Below are 19,133 nucleotides of genomic sequence, written 5' to 3'. Positions count from 1 at the left end.
GATTAAATCTGCAAAGGGCTTTATAGGTAATCCATTCTATTGGTGATGATTATCTATCTACTTACCTACATAATAACCAGATATCGAACTTTAAGTGGCAAAATTAAATGTCAGGTAGGTAATTCCTAGTAGGTATCAATAGACTAAAGCAGCGGTCGGCAACTTTTTTTTTTTAGAACACAAACAGTCATAATAAACATATTACATGTGTTGTACACAGTGTACAGAACCGGAGAGGTGATACAAACAGACCTTTTAGCAGTCAAGGGCCAAATAGCAGTAAACGAAGTGGACGCGGGCTGCACTTTGTAAATATTTATGACTTTATCAGACATTGTCATTAGTCAATATTACATACAAAATAGCCAGGGAGACTCGCGCGCCGCAAGTGAGAGGTTGACTAAAGTATCGATGTTTTTTCCCATAGTGGTTGCTCCCTTCTCTTGTTTCCATATTTCCAACACACCATAGAGTAATTCGCCAGTAACTGACCAAACTGTTAGTAACTGGCCACTCTAAACTAAAAATGAATTCTATTCACCTATAAACAGAGTGCATTTTAGTATAAGGTGGCTATTAGTTATTGCAGGCTGGCCAGTTATGGAAACCTTATACTAAAATTAATTCTGTTTATAGGTGAATAGAATTCATTTTTAGTTTAGGGTGGCCAGTTACTGGCGAATATCCACTTTATATAGTGTCGTTTTTATGAAAGCATGCAGTTCTGCGTCGGAGCGGCCTACTGAGTTGTTTTAGTGAATGAACATAATTAACTATATCCTATTTTAAATATTACTTCACTAACATGGAGTCATGGAAGGGGGTGAGGCTACAAAATTGATCTACTTCCTTTTTTTCGCCACACAGCGTAATTAGGAAACACTGTATAGTTAAGTAAGTACCATCACGCTCTGCGTCTGTTGCGCCATTTAGAGTCCTAGCTAAATTGGTTGTTCAATAGTTACGCTATATAGAATTTCCTAATTTAGCAAGAACCTTAAATGGCATAACAATTCCATGTGGTGACCAGTGGCGGATTTGCAGTCTTTGCCAACCTAGGCCCCAGGCCCTGTAGCCGCCCCTTTCAAGGCACCCATAATATTGACTACATTTTGAGTTATTTCTTGTTACCATCAGCAAATTTTTTGTCACAATTTGCCGCCCCTAAATATCTTGCCGCCCTAGGCCCGGGCCTACTGAGCCTTAGGGCAAATCCGCCACTGGTGGTGACTTCTACAAGAAGTAGAAGCTTTCTAATAAAATTACTGTATTCGAATAGATTTCCCTATAGTACCTATTATTTGCCTGTACAGTTGCCATCAGATATACCGGAGCGGCCAAAGTGCTCCAAAATATCTGACCACACATTCAACGCCTTGACAATAGAGGCGTGTTCAGATAATTCTGAGCACCTAGGCCGCCCCGATATACCTGATGGCGACTGTACAAGTGTACAACTATACAACGATTGACTTCCTTTGTTAGAAGCGGCGTATATTTAAATTAAATACCTATCTATGTACTCCAAAATGACGTACAAGTACCTACTTAGAGTCGGACCAAAAAAAGTCTGCAGCGGATTTGATAGTCCACGCAGTGCAAGTGTCATTTATACGTCATAATTTCATAGAAGTTTGACGTTTAAAATAACACTTTCACTGCGTGGGCTATCAAATCCGCTGCAGACTATTCTTGGTCTGATTCTACTAATAATGGAATCTAGGTTGCTTGAAAAAGATAGAACCTCACTACTGCGGGCGCAGCATGGTTCCATTTTTATCGACTATCACTATGCGCGTCCCTTTCGCACTTACATACTTGTTAGGACGTGACAGGTATGGTGACAAGGGATAAAAACGCCACCGTGCTACGCCGCTAGGACTGACACAAAGGTAAACGCCGTATTTTTATGTCCAATAAAAGAACATGTTAGATAACTCAAAACTGCAATCATAATACGCGGCTAATTGTCCACCAGAGGTTAGGAGATGGGTTAGTGAGATGAAAGAAGTCTTTAATAAGAAATAAATTTTACCTTTTAGGCTCCCAATTAAATTTCTCCCATTGATGGACAATCATCCTTTATCACGTTAATATAGAAGTGTACACACGTGTATGATCCTGTAGCGAGCGGCTGAGCGGCGGCGCGGGCGGCGTGGCCGCGTGCTCACCGCCGTACAGCGCGCCGAACTCCTCCGCCGACGAGCTCGACGCGTTGCTGCACTTGCGGCCCTTGTCCGGTGTGTACTTGCTCTCCCCCCCTGGCAGGAACTTGGCGTCCGCCCCGTGCTCATCCAACAACCCCCCGACTCCGAGCAACCCTCCGACCAGGTTCGGCCGCAACTCCTCCATGATCTTCGACCCTTGGCCGCATCCGCCTCCACCAGTAAAGTTGAGCTGCCTGCTGAAGAAGGCGGGGAAGATGTTGAACTGCTGCGGGTCCGGCAGCGCTGACAAAGGCGGCGCGGGCGGCTCCCCGGCCGCCGCGCACGCCGCACTCTTGAACTCCACCGTGCTGTGGCCGGCTCGCGGGCTGATCGACCAGCGCTCTCCGAGCGAGCTGCGGGCGTCGTGCTGCGTGCCGTCGCCGTCGGCCCGGCCCCGACGCTCACTGACTAACCACATTATAGTGACGTTGCCGTCGCCGCGCACAGGCCGCCCCGCGCGTTTTAATTGTTCGCGACTGCGCGAGAGGACCGAACGCCACCGCCCACGGGCCAGAACGAAACGGCCTGCTCCCATACCCCCATAATCGATGTAAAATCTTTATAGGGATGCTGCGTCTCGTTTGCCCCCATTGCGAAAAGCGCCCCTGCGTCGGGGGCGGCTGCAGGCGACCAATGGCGGACGAGCGCCGGCTGGGGGCGGGGCCCGCCGCGGCAGTGCTCCGGGCCAGATAGGCTTTTGTTTGTTTTATTGTTCCATGGCTTCTCGTCGATCTTGCGTTTAAAGTTTATGCATTGCACCATGTTTTGTTTCACAAAATTCAAACAAAATAGCTCACGGGTCCCAACTTCTCGAGGTAAATAAGACGTGAAACAGAGATGAGGAATCGCAGCGAATATTAAAAGGAGTGTTTTGTGATAGTGCTGTGTTTCATCTAAGCCTGTTTTGTTACACCTACCTTTCCTTGCTGACAAATTGTTAGTTGTTGTTTATCTCATATCTATAGGTACTTACATTGCACTCATTAAAAAAAATATGTTTAATTAATAAATATATCAAATATAAATAATTGCACTCATTGTGTTATTAAGACTTGTCAGTTAAAACTTACAATTTATGTTATATTTTAAACGCTGTATATGTTATTTTTTTAATGAATCATCAAGTGGGTAACCTATTAGGTTAATATCCTTTTTCGATTCAATTAATAAACATTCATAGGGAATTATTTTACATGATTTTAGCAATATACCTACATTGTACAAAAAAGATAGAAGTTTACATCATTTCATAATAAAATTTCGTGTAGTAGGAACACTGGTACCAACAGTCAATGAATTAAATTTCCGACCCATTTCGTACCTGGTCACAGTGACATTGTACGAAATGGGAAGGAATTTTTTTTTTACGGTACATGATTTATTTATAATAAGGTATACTCTGGCACACCCACTTTGTTAGTACAAAAGGCGGCAAATATAAAAATATAGGTGCGAAGCGTTGGCTCCACAGAAAATTAGAATTTCGCGCCTTTTTCTACTGATACTTAAAGTGGCTGTGTCTTAGTATACCATACATATTTAGTATAGATAACAATAACATAATAAAATACCGCATTTCCATTATCAGCATTCTTAAACAATTAATATTAAACAAGGTATCAAATATCAAAGATACAAGTGTAGCCCCGCGTACCCGATCGTACCAACCCTTCATTTTGCATACCGAGTTATGAATACCATTAACAGGGTATCAGGTTTGATGTCCGATCTGAAGCTTCGATATGCTTAATTTGAGGTTTAGATTGAAGATAAAAATCATATAATAGAAATATGCCATACTTATTGTGTTGAAATGGAGACAACTGCTTGGTTAGATTGCTTTGTCATGATACTACTTGTATCGGATCCATTAAACGTAGGTATCTTATGCAGGCAACATATGTCGGTAAGATATGTACGAGTACATTCTTTCAGTTTAAAAAAAAATCTCCTAAATCGAGCGATTCTATTACACGGCGAGCGGGACATCATTCGGCAATTTCGGCATCGTTGAAATTCGTGCGCAAACATATTTTAAGTACTGAATATTTGGAAAATAGAACCAGTGGCCTAAGGGCTAACACGCGTATTCGGGAAACGAGATAATCACAAGATCTAGAGACGATATAGAGATCAACTAGATTTACATTAGATATCGACTCGATGTGACTTAGATATCTAAGTCATACATAACTTGTCGAAATCGTTCAAGAGGACCTCCAGAATCGCGGAAACGTCAAATTTGACATATCTATCTTACAAATATCTTTAAATTATCCATATCGTAACTTGTTGAGGTCTAGTAGAGATCTAATTTATTTTCCAGATCGCGCCGTAAGTATACTACGGTAATAGTAAGTATTAGATCATTTCAAATGAAGGGATGTTTACAAAAACAACATAACTGACTACATTGGTTGACACCTGAAACGATTAACAATGTTCTTAAAAAAGTGTTATAAAAAAAAAAATTATATATATTTATAACCGCTCTAAGCAGTTATGTTGTTTTTGTAAACATCCCTTCAAATGTTTATAAGTAGGTAAATAGAATACTGACGTAAATAAAAAAAGAGGCAACACGGATACTTCTAATTGCGTTCAGAAGGCTTCGATAGAAAAAAAAAATCTTTCCCAATCATGCTACGACGCCGCTGGCGATGTAGATGTATAGCTGTAGATCGGGCGGTAGACTCCGTAGCCGTGCTACGTAGCTACGAAGATATCGCATCCTACGAGTAGGTAGTATCGATACTTTTGCTACTAATTAGGGGTAGCGGTAACGCTCAGAATTATTTTTGTTTTTATTGAAAACATGTTCTCATTAAGTTGCACCCACCACAGTCGAGGCACTGATCATTGATAGAATGTATTAGGTACTAACGAAGACATACTTATTTAATAGGTACACAAGGTACCACAGAAAGTATGGTTTGGTGCATTGATCAAAGCATTAGCCCGAACGACCAAACCTAACGCGTAAAATGCTTAAAATCAGTTTAAAAAAATGATAATGTGTTACATGCATACTCTTAGCCATCGCCAAGGCAGGACCAAATAGAATTCACTCCAGGTGTAACTACGGCGAAGTTTTCAACTAGACTTCGGAGCGAAATGTCTTAGAACTTTATTAGGAGTTTTAATTGACTCCACGCTTCTTGGAGTGTGACTCCTGTGCTCGGGCACTATTAACGCGATATATCTATTGTTTACAGTAAAATAACTGCAGTGTTGGCTCATATCATGAGTACCACCGTCATCAGTAGCCGTACCACGAGTTGTCACTTGACGTTTACGTTAGCGACTGCGTAAACTCGATCACAGATATAGGTAAATTGGTCACACCTATTAATAAGGTATTTGCATCTTATGGACTAGAGTCACAGTCAGCCGGAAACAAAATTGCATACCATTTTATTAGACCAAACCTGGGTTTTATATCCCATAATCCAGTATTTAGTCCATCGCTTTCAACCAATAACCTAGTAAATTTTAGATTATCATTAGTCCTTACAATCGACAGTCGCTGCCTCTGCGTGCATCCCATGACACCCACAAGGGCAGCATCCGCTCGGTGTAAGTACCACTTACATTTCATAAGTGTCAAAGGGGTCCCTACATGCATGCACGCCTCCTAAATGTCAGCGAATGTAAGGTAATGAATGTAAGGTGTAAGAATGTAAGGTTTAAGGACACCAATAAGTAACTAAACTATTGAGATCAGACTTCGCAGCCATAATTATTACTGAATCTAATTCTGATTAGGTACCTAGATTTATCATAGAATGTGAAATATTATAGGTAGGTATACTTACCTACATAATATATTTATTCTAAGATTCGAGTTTTGAATCAGGGTACTGTATTACGCATAATTATGTTGTGCAATTTGAAATACCATGGCTGAAGTTTAAAGTAAATAAATATGCTATTTTAGTTAAGATCTTCTTAATGCCTAGTCAGAGTTAAAGTAGAATGTGTGAATTTACTTGAGTACCCGTACCCGTACCACGAGTCATTTGTCAACACTGACCGTTTCTGTCAGTGCCAAAATGGTGTAAAGGAAGATATTTGCAGGGATTTTGATGTCCACGCAGTGCAAATGTTATTTATAGGTCATAATTTCACAGAAGTTTGACGTTTAAATTATTTAAAATAACACTTACAATGCATGGGCTATTAAAATCGCTGCAGACTTGTCTTCGTCTAACTTTAGGATTGCCCGTGCCGTGCCATTATAAAAGTGACTCTATTCAGAAAATCCCAACAATTACGGGCATTTTCACTTAATTGAACCTTTGACGGCCGGTTAGCAATCGTTACAAAACTGACGGTCAATGTCAAATCCCATACATTTTGTCAGGAATGTAACGGTTAGACGTTACTGACACAAGACTTAAGTCGCGCTTAACTTGTACAAGTTAAATTAAAATGCCCTTACAAGTGTATTGAATAATTTTACGGTTTAGACTCAATTGTTTTTAGTCACTCGCTTGTTTTATGTCGCGCGAGTGACTAAAATCAAGTGAGTCTAAACCGTAAAATTATTCAATGTTAGTATGTCTCACAACAGTTTAAATTCGATAATTACAAGTGTACTTTATATTGACCATGTGTGGCCCCGCCCCATCGCTTTGTTGCGAGTGTGTCAAAGGAATAATGCGATGTGGTACGACGCCAAATTACAGGTCCCTCATCTGCCGCGATTGCACGCGGCATTTTGGGGATCGTGTATTTTGGTAGGTATTGGAGTTGCAAGATTAATGCTTATCAGCAGCTGAATTGTTATTTTTTCAATGTTTTCTATTTGTTTAATTAACAGATGTTGGTATGTTGTATCTATAGTGATATTAATATGTTTTTTACTGGACATTATCCTTGAACTGACAAAAACTCATCAATTTCATCATCCATCAATGAAGCAAATACATCAGATGTTGATGATATAAGATTAGAGCGCTGCTCTAATAATCACAAATTATATGTAACACAAAATAATAAATTAAGTAATAACTAATAAGTATGTTGTTTCCTAAGAATTAGGATTTTTTAAACTCTACCTATGCTACTTAATATCAGGATTTTTTTAAATCTCTACCTATGTAACTTAGTTATACATATGTATGTTTAATAGAGATAGTTCGAAAAGTTTAAACATGTTTATGATACTGACCATGTATTAACAGTATATTATAAGTGTCTTGGCATCCTGCAGCAAGTAAACTTATTTATACCTAGTGTTTGTCTGAATAAAGAACAATAAAGAATCATCACGAAATAGAAAAGCAGATCACATTTCCTTTTTACATTACTTGCTACTTAAACAGCCATCAGTTGGAATAAAATGATGAGCAATTTAATTTATCGGCAATAGATCGTATTTTATTGAGGAGGGAACTAGCGTCGCAGCCGTCGCAGGTCGTCGCGGCTGCTTCCTGTGGCCGACCGTTCCGGGACGCCGGACTCCCGAGATACGTGTTTACATCCCAAGTAGCACAGATAGCTCTATAACTACTCACTTTTAGTTCTATCTAACGCTCTGTGCGTATTAAGACACTTATAACAGCACACTCGTGGTTCTACAGCTGTATAATAGATTTCAGTGATATTTATATAGCTTAGGGCTGATTAAAAGCTGCATTACGGCTCTGAAAACTACCATTAATACGCAAAGAGTGATATAAAGGTATATTTGCTACGAACCTATACAGCTTTAAGGGTTATCAAATGGTTTAACCGTTATAAGGTCTGTTTAGTGGATAAAATTATAAGCCATGTGCTGTATAAGGAGGTAATTGTGGACTTTTATTACGTTGACTTATTAAGGGAGCACAAGTGAACTATTATGAAGCTAATAGACGTATAATGGAAAACATGTGGCACATTATACAGCTTTTCGCTTAACATGTTTACCGCTAAGCAGCTTTTATTACGCTGACTTTTAAGGGACCACGAGTGAACTAATATGAAGCCAATAGACGCATAATGGAATACCTGTGGCGCATAATACAGCTTATCGCTGAACGTGTTTACCGCTAAGCAGCATTTATTACGCTGACTTTTCAAGGAAGCACGAATGAACTATTATGAAGCCAATAGACGTATAATGGAACATACGTGGCGCATAATATAGCTTATCGCTGAACATGTTTACCGCTAAGCAGCTTTTATTACGCTGACTTTTAAAGGAGCACGAGTGAACTAATATGAAGCCAATAGACCTATAAATGAAACATGTGGCGCATAATACTGCTTATCACTGAAGATGTTTACCGCTAAAGCAGCTTTTATTTTGCTGACTTATTATAAGGGAGAACGAGTGAACTGTTATGAAACCAATAGACGTATAATCGAACACATGTGGCGCATAATACGGCTTAGCGCTGAACATGTTTACCGCTAAGCAGCCTATTATACTACCATTGAGACTGTGTGTATAGCGGCTATTTAAACGTTCACAAGATACCTTATAACTGTTTAGAGGTTCACTAGTGTATCGAAAGAACGACTTGGACTTTATAGTGGTTCACTTAAGTATCTTAATCAGATATATAACAGTCGTATGCTGCATATTAGAATTTTAACGGTTCACGTTGCTTTTTAACATTGACCGCCATTTTATTGTATATAACCTACAAAATTTAAATTACTTTTCCAACTTTTAAGGGCAACAATAACGTTTTGTGCATGAGTTCTTAACCTAAATCATTAGTTTAGCACTTCCTATAACGTATTATTAACTTTTTATCTCATAATTCTGTCCAAACCACTAAAATACTTTTTACACAATAGCTTATTTATATCATTAATTTAAATAAATCCTGATTATTTTCGTGGCGCATTGAAATTTTCTTAGATAATGTATATATATAATGTCAATAAACTTGCATTCCCAAACATCTTTCTCACATTAATATATAAAAGATCATGTACTAACATTTAACTAAACACTTTAACAAAATGACTTATGGTGTTGTTGCGATAAACGTTTTTGCTTCAATATAAATATGTTTTTTTAAGGCAGAGATGTAAAAGTATGTTAATAATTATCTTTTATTCAGCCCAACGTCAATCTTTCCCGGTATTAGGGCGCACATGTGACATATTAACTGAATAAAGGGTAACTGGTGGTCTCTTACCCAGTCAATATACACCTCTTATAACTCCTGTTACCCCTTATAATTCCATTAAATTGCTCCTACAATGCTCTTAAACAGCTATGTGAACTTAAGGCTGCATAATTTGTGCCCATTTAAGAGTTATAAAAGCTGAAAAGACGCTTATACAGCTATTATGCAGCTTTTATATTCCAGCTTCAAGCGTATTCGTACTTCATTATGCGGCTGCTATACAGCTAATCTGTGCTACTTGGGATATACATACCGTAAACACTGGTTACTTTGACCCAATGGACGGTAACTTTAACCCACATGAAAACCTGATTTAAAAGGGTCTAATAAAAAAAAACATTAAAACGTCAAAGGTTATAGCTAAAACCAAGCTCATGTCATATTTCCATAATTGCAGTGCAATAATATGACCTGGAACGAGTAAATCTCAATGGTCCAAGGTACCCTTCCAGGGCTAAAGTAATCCGACTTTACAGTACCTATACAGACAGCAGTAGAAGTTGCTAAGCGGGCCAGGTGTCAAAAAGATCTTGTCGCGACTTAATGTGAAAGTTTATACCTACTTAGTACTTACAAATAAATATGAGGGTAATGTAGATATTCAATACATAACAAAAATAAATAGCCATAATAATGCTAATCTTTACATTAATTACATTAAATTCTTCCTAATATTTGATATGTATCAACAATACTGTTGCAGTTATATTACAGTTATTACATAGGCTCTTCTTTGTAGCAGCGAGGTGTCTCCAGCTACCCGGGAGGCAGAAGGGGCAGGGTAATTGCTTGAGATGATGTTTAATAAGTTTTTAATGGCTGCGACGATGCGGACCCACCGTTTATCCGATACCTACACCTACCAACACTCCATGATCTTCCTTACCCCTCTCTATCCACCAAAATTCAGGGCTATTATTTACAATTCTTACCGGTAGCGTCGTTCCATATGAACCATTCTAAGTCTTATCGCCGATCACAAAATACTGTTAAGCATCGAGGCCAACTTATGTTAGGCGACGGGACGTGCTTGTAGTAAAGGCAAATAAATGTATTGTGAATTAGGTAGTAGGTGATGAAGAATACTGAAAAACAAAGAAATAACAGTTTTATCATTTTATGCTCAATGTGCAACGATTTAAGGTCGAGAATATATTTGATAATATTTTCCTTTAACCCGTTAGATAAACATGGGAATGACAAGGCTCTACGTATAGTGGTGTCGAGATATTTGTCCCGTAGTTCTCTGGCACGTTTCAATTTTACTTTAAAATGCACCCTTTGCCCTTTGATGGTTTAACTTTACATTTTGCACAACCCTGACAAACAGCAAGTGTTCAACGGCGTTTATAAAAACAATTCCTTTTATGCAAATGCATGAATACAAAATTACAGTTAATAAAAGAGCGGAGGCACGTAAAAAACAGTATTTGTGTAAACTGAAAACGAAGTTGAAATATGGAAAAATTATAGGCATGAAAATATTGAAATATCGTGTGTACTCGTATTGATCAAACGTGTATCTGTAGTATTTAGTTTAAATGAAAGTGCGTGTAGGTAATATAATTATGTTATAACAAATCCAGGCGAAGATGGCGGGACGACTTTGACGCCTTCCTTAACAACTGGCCGGAGGAAACGCTAAATCGGGAGTCATGGAGAATCAGGGGAGAGGCCTTTGCTCAGCAGTGGGACACACAAATAGGCTAAGAAAAAAAAAACAAATAGCAAAACTTAAACAAAACGAACGTATAAAATATATAAGTATTCTGTGGCAGAGGTTTGCTCGAGTCGGGAAGACCTTAGGATAGTATCTCGGGACCCTCGGCGGCCTCAAAGGTCCCTCACCTGTCAGGCCCATACGTTAACCCCTTAAAAGCACCCTAAACCCGCCCCACGAATCGTTTGACGGCTAATTCCGTAATTCATCCTTTTTAGACCATTTTCCGAAATTAATTATTTATATGCTGTCCCCGATTCGTTCAGGTTAAGAGATAATTAATTATTTGCGACGTTAAATTTGCAACGACGTATTTTATTTACCTTGTAAAATTAACAGGCCAATTATGTAGTAGGGAGCGACTCCGCCCAATCATTTGGGGCATTGTTGCTGTTACAATAGGTGCTACAAGTAACTATTATGCTAATTGTGGTTTTGTTTTGTTGCTTTTCAAGTGGGTGTTGAAAAGTAGGCGATGAAAGCGCGCTTCGATTGTTTGCCATAATATTTTGACAGGCAAATTTTAGTGTCCCACCAGTGAATTATACCTCGTTTGAAGTTCCACGGCCACTCGAATATAATATTAAGTGAATTGCCTTAGGGTCTTTGTCGTGATCTGATGTTTGCCGAATATAGAGTTGATTTGGCACGCGCCACCTTTTGTGTTTCCAATTCAAACGGTTAACTTTTTTACTCGAGCCACGTGGCTCAGACTTTTTTGTTCAGAAGAGGCGTGTTTGTATTAGATTTGCGAAATAAATTGTTGACTATGAGTTTATGTTGTCGTTTGGTAGCTAATAGAAATTAATTATTAATTAAAATGTTTTAGATAAATTAAAGTATTTATTTTATGTGAGGTACTACTTACATGCTTATTTTTTTTAAGATTAGATAAATAACATCAAATTTGCCCACGTTTCTTTATATATTTCTGCCATCTTGGGAGAATAGTGAATTCATGTTATGGAACAACCAAATTTTATTTATTGATTTACAGTTCATTTCTCATAGGTTTCTTAAAATTGGTTTTAAGGATTAGTATAAGTTCCACGGAAGCTTGTTTCTTCCGAGTTTTTATGCTATAAGCAAGAAATTTGTGGCTTTCCGTCACAAAAGTGTCCTTATGTAAATGGTGCAGTGAATATTCCTCTGATGGAAAGCCACATTTATAAGTTTTATGAGCAATTTGTAAATTACACGTAGGTACTTACAAAGCAAATCTCTACGCTCAGATATTCTTAAACTATTTAACAAATAACAAATATCCGAGACAAACAAGTTTGCTTAACCCCGCATATTAACGAGATTGCGAGTAAGAGGTGGTTTCTAGATATCTGTACCTAAGTATGCGACTAACTCGGTTTGCCATCATATCTCTTAAATCGCGATCCGAATGTTTGCTCCGCTGTTTCGTTGCGGTGCTTCATATGGCTACAGTCGAGCCAGAAATCGTTATAGCTTTATTTAGATTTAGGTGATATTTATTAGGATATTTCTTTACCTAGGTACTTACTTATGTAAGGTTTTTAAGGAAGACTGTAGATAACTAGAAGCTGATGTTAAGATGTGTTTCTTTATCATATGTTTAGTTACGAATACGAGTATTAAGGCATTTAAAAATACTATTAGGAGGCCATCAGGTGGATAACGTGCTAATACTTTTAGTGATTTTACATACAAAATGTAGACTCATAGTTTCAAAAGTCTTCTTGCAAAATCTGAACGACGCTCTCATAATTATATAATTTTATAACTATAATTATAAACACATGATTACACCATGATTACTATTTTTTTATATACCTAATACTCAAAGTTCAATATAATATTTGCTTGCATTTTGTAGTTTGTGTATTATTACTTAAGGAAATAGATAATTGTGATATGAGTTTGCCCTTTAGTAACACCCAATAGACCGCGTCTGTTGTCCGTATGTTGGGATTAAAATTTTGTGTATATAATCTATCTCACGACAATGTCAAATTTATTTTTAATCGAAGCAACTATGATCAAGTTATGGTAAGACAAACTTTAAAAATTGAAACAGTTTTAAATGCATACTTTCACTGCACAATTAAATCCTGGCTATCCTTTACCGTGAAAAACCTGACAAAGCAATCACTAACAACCTACACGATCGACAAAGGGATGCAAGCACTTTACTTTTTTCCAAAAATAGTATATCGTAAACAAAATGCCCGCTTAACTCGTCGCCAGTACCTCTGCGACGTCAAACGAACGCGCGGCAAACTTAAAAGCTCACCAATTAGGGGCTAAAAGCACCTTCGGGCCCTGCTTGCGCGGTTTCCTTCCTTCATCAATTTTGTACAACGCTCTCTGCTGTTAAAAACTTTCTGCTACAAAAATACGGTAAACTCCGAAGCGGGAGAGCTTATGTTTTTTTTTTCAAGGTTGGGGTCGATTGAATTAGGAGGGAATAGGCTTTTGTTTTAGTGTAGGCTGCCTGCCATTTAGGTGGCCTGTGACGATGGATGTACAGAATTGGAGGCCATTGTACAGTCATATCGGTAATACTTCGCAGGCGACTGTATAGGTAATGACCAAAAATGTATTTTACTGTGTAAAAGTACCTAATCGTTGTTCAAAATTTTACCACAGCCGTTACTGAATTATAGCTTCTGTTTGCGATACCCTTTTTGATACAAATATTTGTATATATTTGTATGTATATCTAATATCGTGGATTAAAATTACTCTACATAAACAATGTCAATAATTGTGTACAAAAGCTTTAGTTAATACATGTTTATCTTAATCATATAAAGGAATCCTACAATATTAAGTAAATTTTTAAAATTCATTATTACCTAGTAACTCAGCCTAATAACGACATTATTTTCCTTATCCTAGACAAAACATTCGTTTCTACACTAAACGTCTATTTTCCAAGCGGGCCAAAATACTTTTTAATGACCAGGTTATGTGGCGTGGTGTGTTTTCCATCATTTTCCACGATTAAATGAGAGGGGGACATGGTTTTCAGCATTTTCATTTTCTCGACTTTATAAAGTGTGCGTAATAGCGTTTCAACGTGCAGACATTATAAGTATTATAACTGTTGTTTTACTAGGTAGAAATAATATAAAATCGTTATATATCTGCAGACTTTGTTTACGAGTCCTAGAAAATTAAAAATAATTGAAATTTCTATGAATTGTAGAACTGCAAAATACTGGGTAGTTAAAACATTCCCTTTAATCTTTTTTTTTAATTAAGAATTTGGTCATATTAGCAATATTAGGTATCACATTTTCAAAGACATTAAAAATATAATTAATAAGTAAACCCACCTTTACTTACGTAAACATACTTAAATGAATGAAGATTTAAAAATATATAAATAGCCTTCAAAATTGAATGATGTACATACTTAATGGTTGAAAACTAATGTTTTTTTTATTTGTACATACTTCAACAATCTATGTAAACAATTACCTACGTATTAAATATGACCGTAAAAGCTTTTTATAAGTCTCAATATCCTGTAAACCATAAGTTTAACTAGAATTATTTCAGCGCGGGACTACAGAAACTTCACCATTACGAAGCAGATAATAATCTCTTGCGCATTTTTCATCCATCACGTTGTTTTCAACTAAAAGAAAGCGAATCTGAGAGCCACAAGCAAACCTTAATAACTTTCCGACATGAAAGTTTAAAAGTGATCCGAGTCCCCACCCTACTCCGTGTCGGGGAGGGGGGTTGCCTGGCAACGCCGCCCGCCCGCCCTACGCCGCAAATCTCCGTTTGATACGGAAAACCGAAAATTTATTGTTTCTAACACAGATTTCTGTTGGTCATAAAAAGCTAGAGCAATTTGTGCCGTCTGACAAAATATTTGACTTCCTTTTTCGCTGATTAAAAGGTTGCCAATTGAAGTATTTACTAGCATGATTCTGATGTACATATCTACTGTTTTTTTCGGGTACCTAATATTATATTTCTGTGATGCTATGTCTATAAATACAGCGCAGTCAATGTTTATTTTATTTACTTTCAAAAGCAGATTAGTGATTAGGTTGATAGTGATAGCCATACACCAAAAATATAAGTGCATGTATTAATTTAATACTACAAAAAAAATGTAAAATACATTTTGTGATTGTACTTAATTGATTGCAAACAAAATCACAAATTTTGCATTATGTAACGAATCCTTACAAATTATGCTTGTTGTATTGTTAAAATAAAAGACAAATAGAAGATACATAGTATAGAGTAGATAGGTAAAGGACGTGTAAAAATATGAGGTTTTATATTAACAACTAAATTGATAACAAGTTATAAAACTGCATTTCTCATCATTGTTAGACGGAGTACGTGGACACAGTACGATTATCTAACCACATTAAAGTAATTCTCTCATCTGTCCTCAGACTAAGCTGAATCGTTCACACACGGAACAAAAAACCTCCATGCCTGAGCGGAGAAGGCAATTAGCATGCAAATGTAAGAAAACGACCATTAGGCAAGCCTTCACCACGCAGTACGCAGTCCCGGCCGTATTGATCATGCGAACCCCACACGGTTACATACGCCCGTCTCTTTTTAACTCCCTCACAACAGATCACTATTAAACATAAATATTTTCATTATCAAAATGTCTTGTCTCTTTCTTTTTCACAAACCAAAACCGACCTTACTACGAGATAACTTACGACTCGTATTCAAAGATGGTAATGCAAAGTCGTTTAGCATTTTAGGTTACGCGCCAAGAACGTTGTTGTGCTAGCAAATTCCGTATCTATTCTTAAAGGAATAAAGATCTATTTCACGAGTGGGTTAATAGAAAATGAATTCTATTACGGAATTCGAGGGATGATTGTCGATAGATAGCGAGATGGCTTGACGAGTGCCGCTTTAAGTTGTTGACAAGTCGGAGATTGTACATAGGGAGGATATGTACCAGGCGATGTAAATGTTAAAGTTTCCTGCAGATTGCTATTTCTACTTATGTTGATACTTGTACAGTCGTCGTCAAAAATATGTTTACACTTTTGCACCTTACTGCTTTGTAATAAGGTAAAAAGCGTAAACATATCTTTGACGTCGACTGTACAGTATCAGTAGGCATTGCCTGCTTCTTTTGACTGGCTTTAGAAATCAATTGCGAATTGAAAAACAAAGTCGTATTAGAAAAAAAGCTTCAATCAATGATTGGCTACTTAAGTACAGTGCTCCTTGTAATCCAATATGATGATATGATGAATCCGTATAATATACCGCGAGCAAAGAATATAATACTCACTAGGAGAAGAACGATAACTCCATACAAAAAAATGTCCCCAAACGTTTATACGTTTATACTAGTAGCGCCTTCGTTGTGTACCAAACACTAAAGTTGACAACCGGTTTAGCCTGGCGGGTATAGGTAGGTATACAGGGTGATTCATGAGACGTGAGCAGGACTAATCCTGCACACTCAGTAACTGATAATCGATCGATCACCGTCGTATTTAGGTGAAACAACCACACTTTTTCCTAATTTTTAACATTTTGGCGAGGGCAAATTTAATTCTCTACAATCATGGTCACCCTACAAGATCTAATTAATAAACATAAAACCTCTTTAACCGTCACGACAGAATTATGATTACGAAGAAAATAAACTGTCAAACTTGAGTGAGATACGAGTTTTCAAAAGTAACCAGACCGTGATGACATTCAATTTGACACAGGATATCGGTAGTTTAGTATTCTAATTGTAGGGTGACCTGCATGGTTCCGTAAATAAATTAATAACTTTTTTTTTTCAACTCGACTAGAAAACTAACGTTAACCTCACTAATACTGATACAAAACAGTTGCTTATAATTTACGAAATGCGCAGTGTTAGTCCTGCTCACGTCTCCTGAATCACCCTGTATAGTAATTCTGTTGATAAACATATTTGTTATCTTCATATCACGAAATATATGAAAGGTGCAAATAAACCCTTGTTTGTGGTATTATCAATTGATTTAAATAAAAGGCATGTTTATGTTTATAACATTGTATTAATTATTAAAAAATGTTTTACATATAGAAATATACACTGAAAACTGGCAACTTAATAAAAAATAGACATTAATAAAGCGCATTCACAAAGTTTTCAGTATAATACAAATAACATTAGGCATGCCTACCTATTACACTTTACACACAGATACACTACACTTTACACACGGCATTTTACACAGATTTCCAACTTGTATTCCAACATTTCTTCACGGTTAATTAATACGCTTTCCAGATGCGTTATGACTCGGTTCCTTCTGAACCCACTAAAGCTGTAAATTTCACTCTGGCTGCTTCAACAGCCGTTGCTCCGCATTTAGCACATTTTCTATGTGCATTGCTGTATTCCATGTAGGTACAGACTTACAGTCTTAAGTAGTAGTACCGCTACGTTGTATTTATTATTTAAGGATTTAATAAATAAAATTTTCGTTATGAACTTTAACCACAGCAGTTGGACAAAGTCATTGACAAATATATTTTTGTATTATGGTGGGTAGCCGTACCTACCCTCCATATATTTTATGGACTTTGATAAAGGCAGTTTGAAGCAAATATTCAATTTTAAAACTTAATCGCGTATAATTAAGTTTTAAGCGTTTTAAGTCCCGTTTTATGATTAATAATATATAAAATTCGTGATAATTTAAATCAGAGTTGCGAGCAATGTTGCTGTAGAAAAATGTTTTCATTTTATTACTCGCAACTTTTTCTTGGAGGCCAACGCACACAGAGAAGCTTCAGGCGCACACATGCGCAATTATTTGGGGACATAACTTTCTTAGGAAGTGAACAGGCCTTGACCGCGAGCCACGAACAGATTTCCTTGACCAATCGCCTCCCGGGCGATAACTCGTATAGTGGTTATGTATGATGAACCCTCGTGGACGTCAGCTGCCGCTCTGTCGGTGGCTTGAGGAATGGCAGCCGCCGAAACACGTAAAAAAAATACTTTTAGTCATCGCCTCCCATTTCATACTTTGTCAGATGATAGTTTAGACTTTAGGGGCTGTTGTGAATAAAAAAATCGTAAGCTGGTTATATCATAGGGGATAAAACGTCAGCTGGTCGCAGGAACATGTAAAAATAAGCGCTTTTGGTTACTTTTTATTGTAAGTTTAATATTAATTATGTTTACGGTTTTTAATAAAGTTCCTTGTGTAATTGTGTACAACGTACATAACCAACCAAGGACACAGAACTAGTAAACATGTTGTTTACATTCAACTTTCATTCATTAAAATGTTCTGGCAAGGAATTATCGACACGTGTCAAACTGAGTAACTACTCGTACATGCTAATGTAGTTTGCATGTTGAGAGGAATTTAAGCGTAGGTAATGCGTATTTTTGCAACCATTTTCAGCAATCCCAGCTCGACGAGTTGATTATGGCGACGTATTTTAAATTAAATAAAGTTACGATGAAACTACACACTTATTTACTAATAAAATAAGTTAGGTATATCTACGCTTTCTGAGTACATATTTGAAATGGATGGAGCAAGCATTTTATTTCATACACAAACGCACCCAGCGGTACTAAAACGTTCTAAGGACGTTTTAAGTTTGTAATTAGAACTTATACTATCAAGATATTTGTTTTGCTTACCTATTCTTGTTAACGTAATGTATCGCAAAGTTCTTAATTTTCTCACAAGTGCGTACCTATGCAGGGTTGTGTTGTGCTGTGCAACTATCATAATGATTTTGCTGATTGTAGGTAGGAAATAAACTCAATTGATATTAATATGCACGTTTAAGTATTTGTTCGTGAATTTAAAATGCTCCTTAAACAAAAGAGTTAAAACCAGGTTGAAACCTATATTGCAAATTGGTTTTTGAATAGACTCCGACCATATTCAGGTTTCATTCCAAGTGGGAATGCAAATCGGTGCAAACTTAGCGTGGTCGTAGTCTAGATACCAGTCTAAAACGCAACTTGCTATTTACGTTATGTCTAAAGCGACTTTTTAATTCATAATGTTTCCTCAAATTTTTAAGCATGGAATGAATGAATTAGTGTATTTTCCACCAGTTGACTTGAAGTTACCGATGCTA

The 19,133-nt window shown here is 37.1% G+C and overlaps 2 protein-coding genes across 2 annotated transcripts in view; both read right to left on the bottom strand.

Annotated features, from left to right (window-relative positions):
• The window catches only part of LOC134671373 (homeobox protein XHOX-7.1'), a 41,459-nt gene extending 38,376 nt beyond the window's left edge, over positions 1-3,083 (bottom strand). The window contains exon 1 of the mRNA XM_063529212.1: positions 2,112-3,083. Coding sequence (XP_063385282.1) covers positions 2,112-2,742 — 631 coding nt within the window. The 5' untranslated portion in view covers positions 2,743-3,083. The remainder of the gene's footprint in view (positions 1-2,111) is intronic.
• Positions 1-19,133, bottom strand: part of LOC134671371 (uncharacterized) — a 305,131-nt gene that overhangs the window by 203,714 nt on the left and 82,284 nt on the right. The window lies entirely within an intron of this gene.

Source organism: Cydia fagiglandana, chromosome 15 (genome assembly GCF_963556715.1).
Source record: "Cydia fagiglandana chromosome 15, ilCydFagi1.1, whole genome shotgun sequence".
Taxonomy (NCBI): Eukaryota; Metazoa; Arthropoda; class Insecta; order Lepidoptera; family Tortricidae; genus Cydia; species Cydia fagiglandana.
This window is presented reverse-complemented; position numbering and strand designations above follow the sequence as displayed.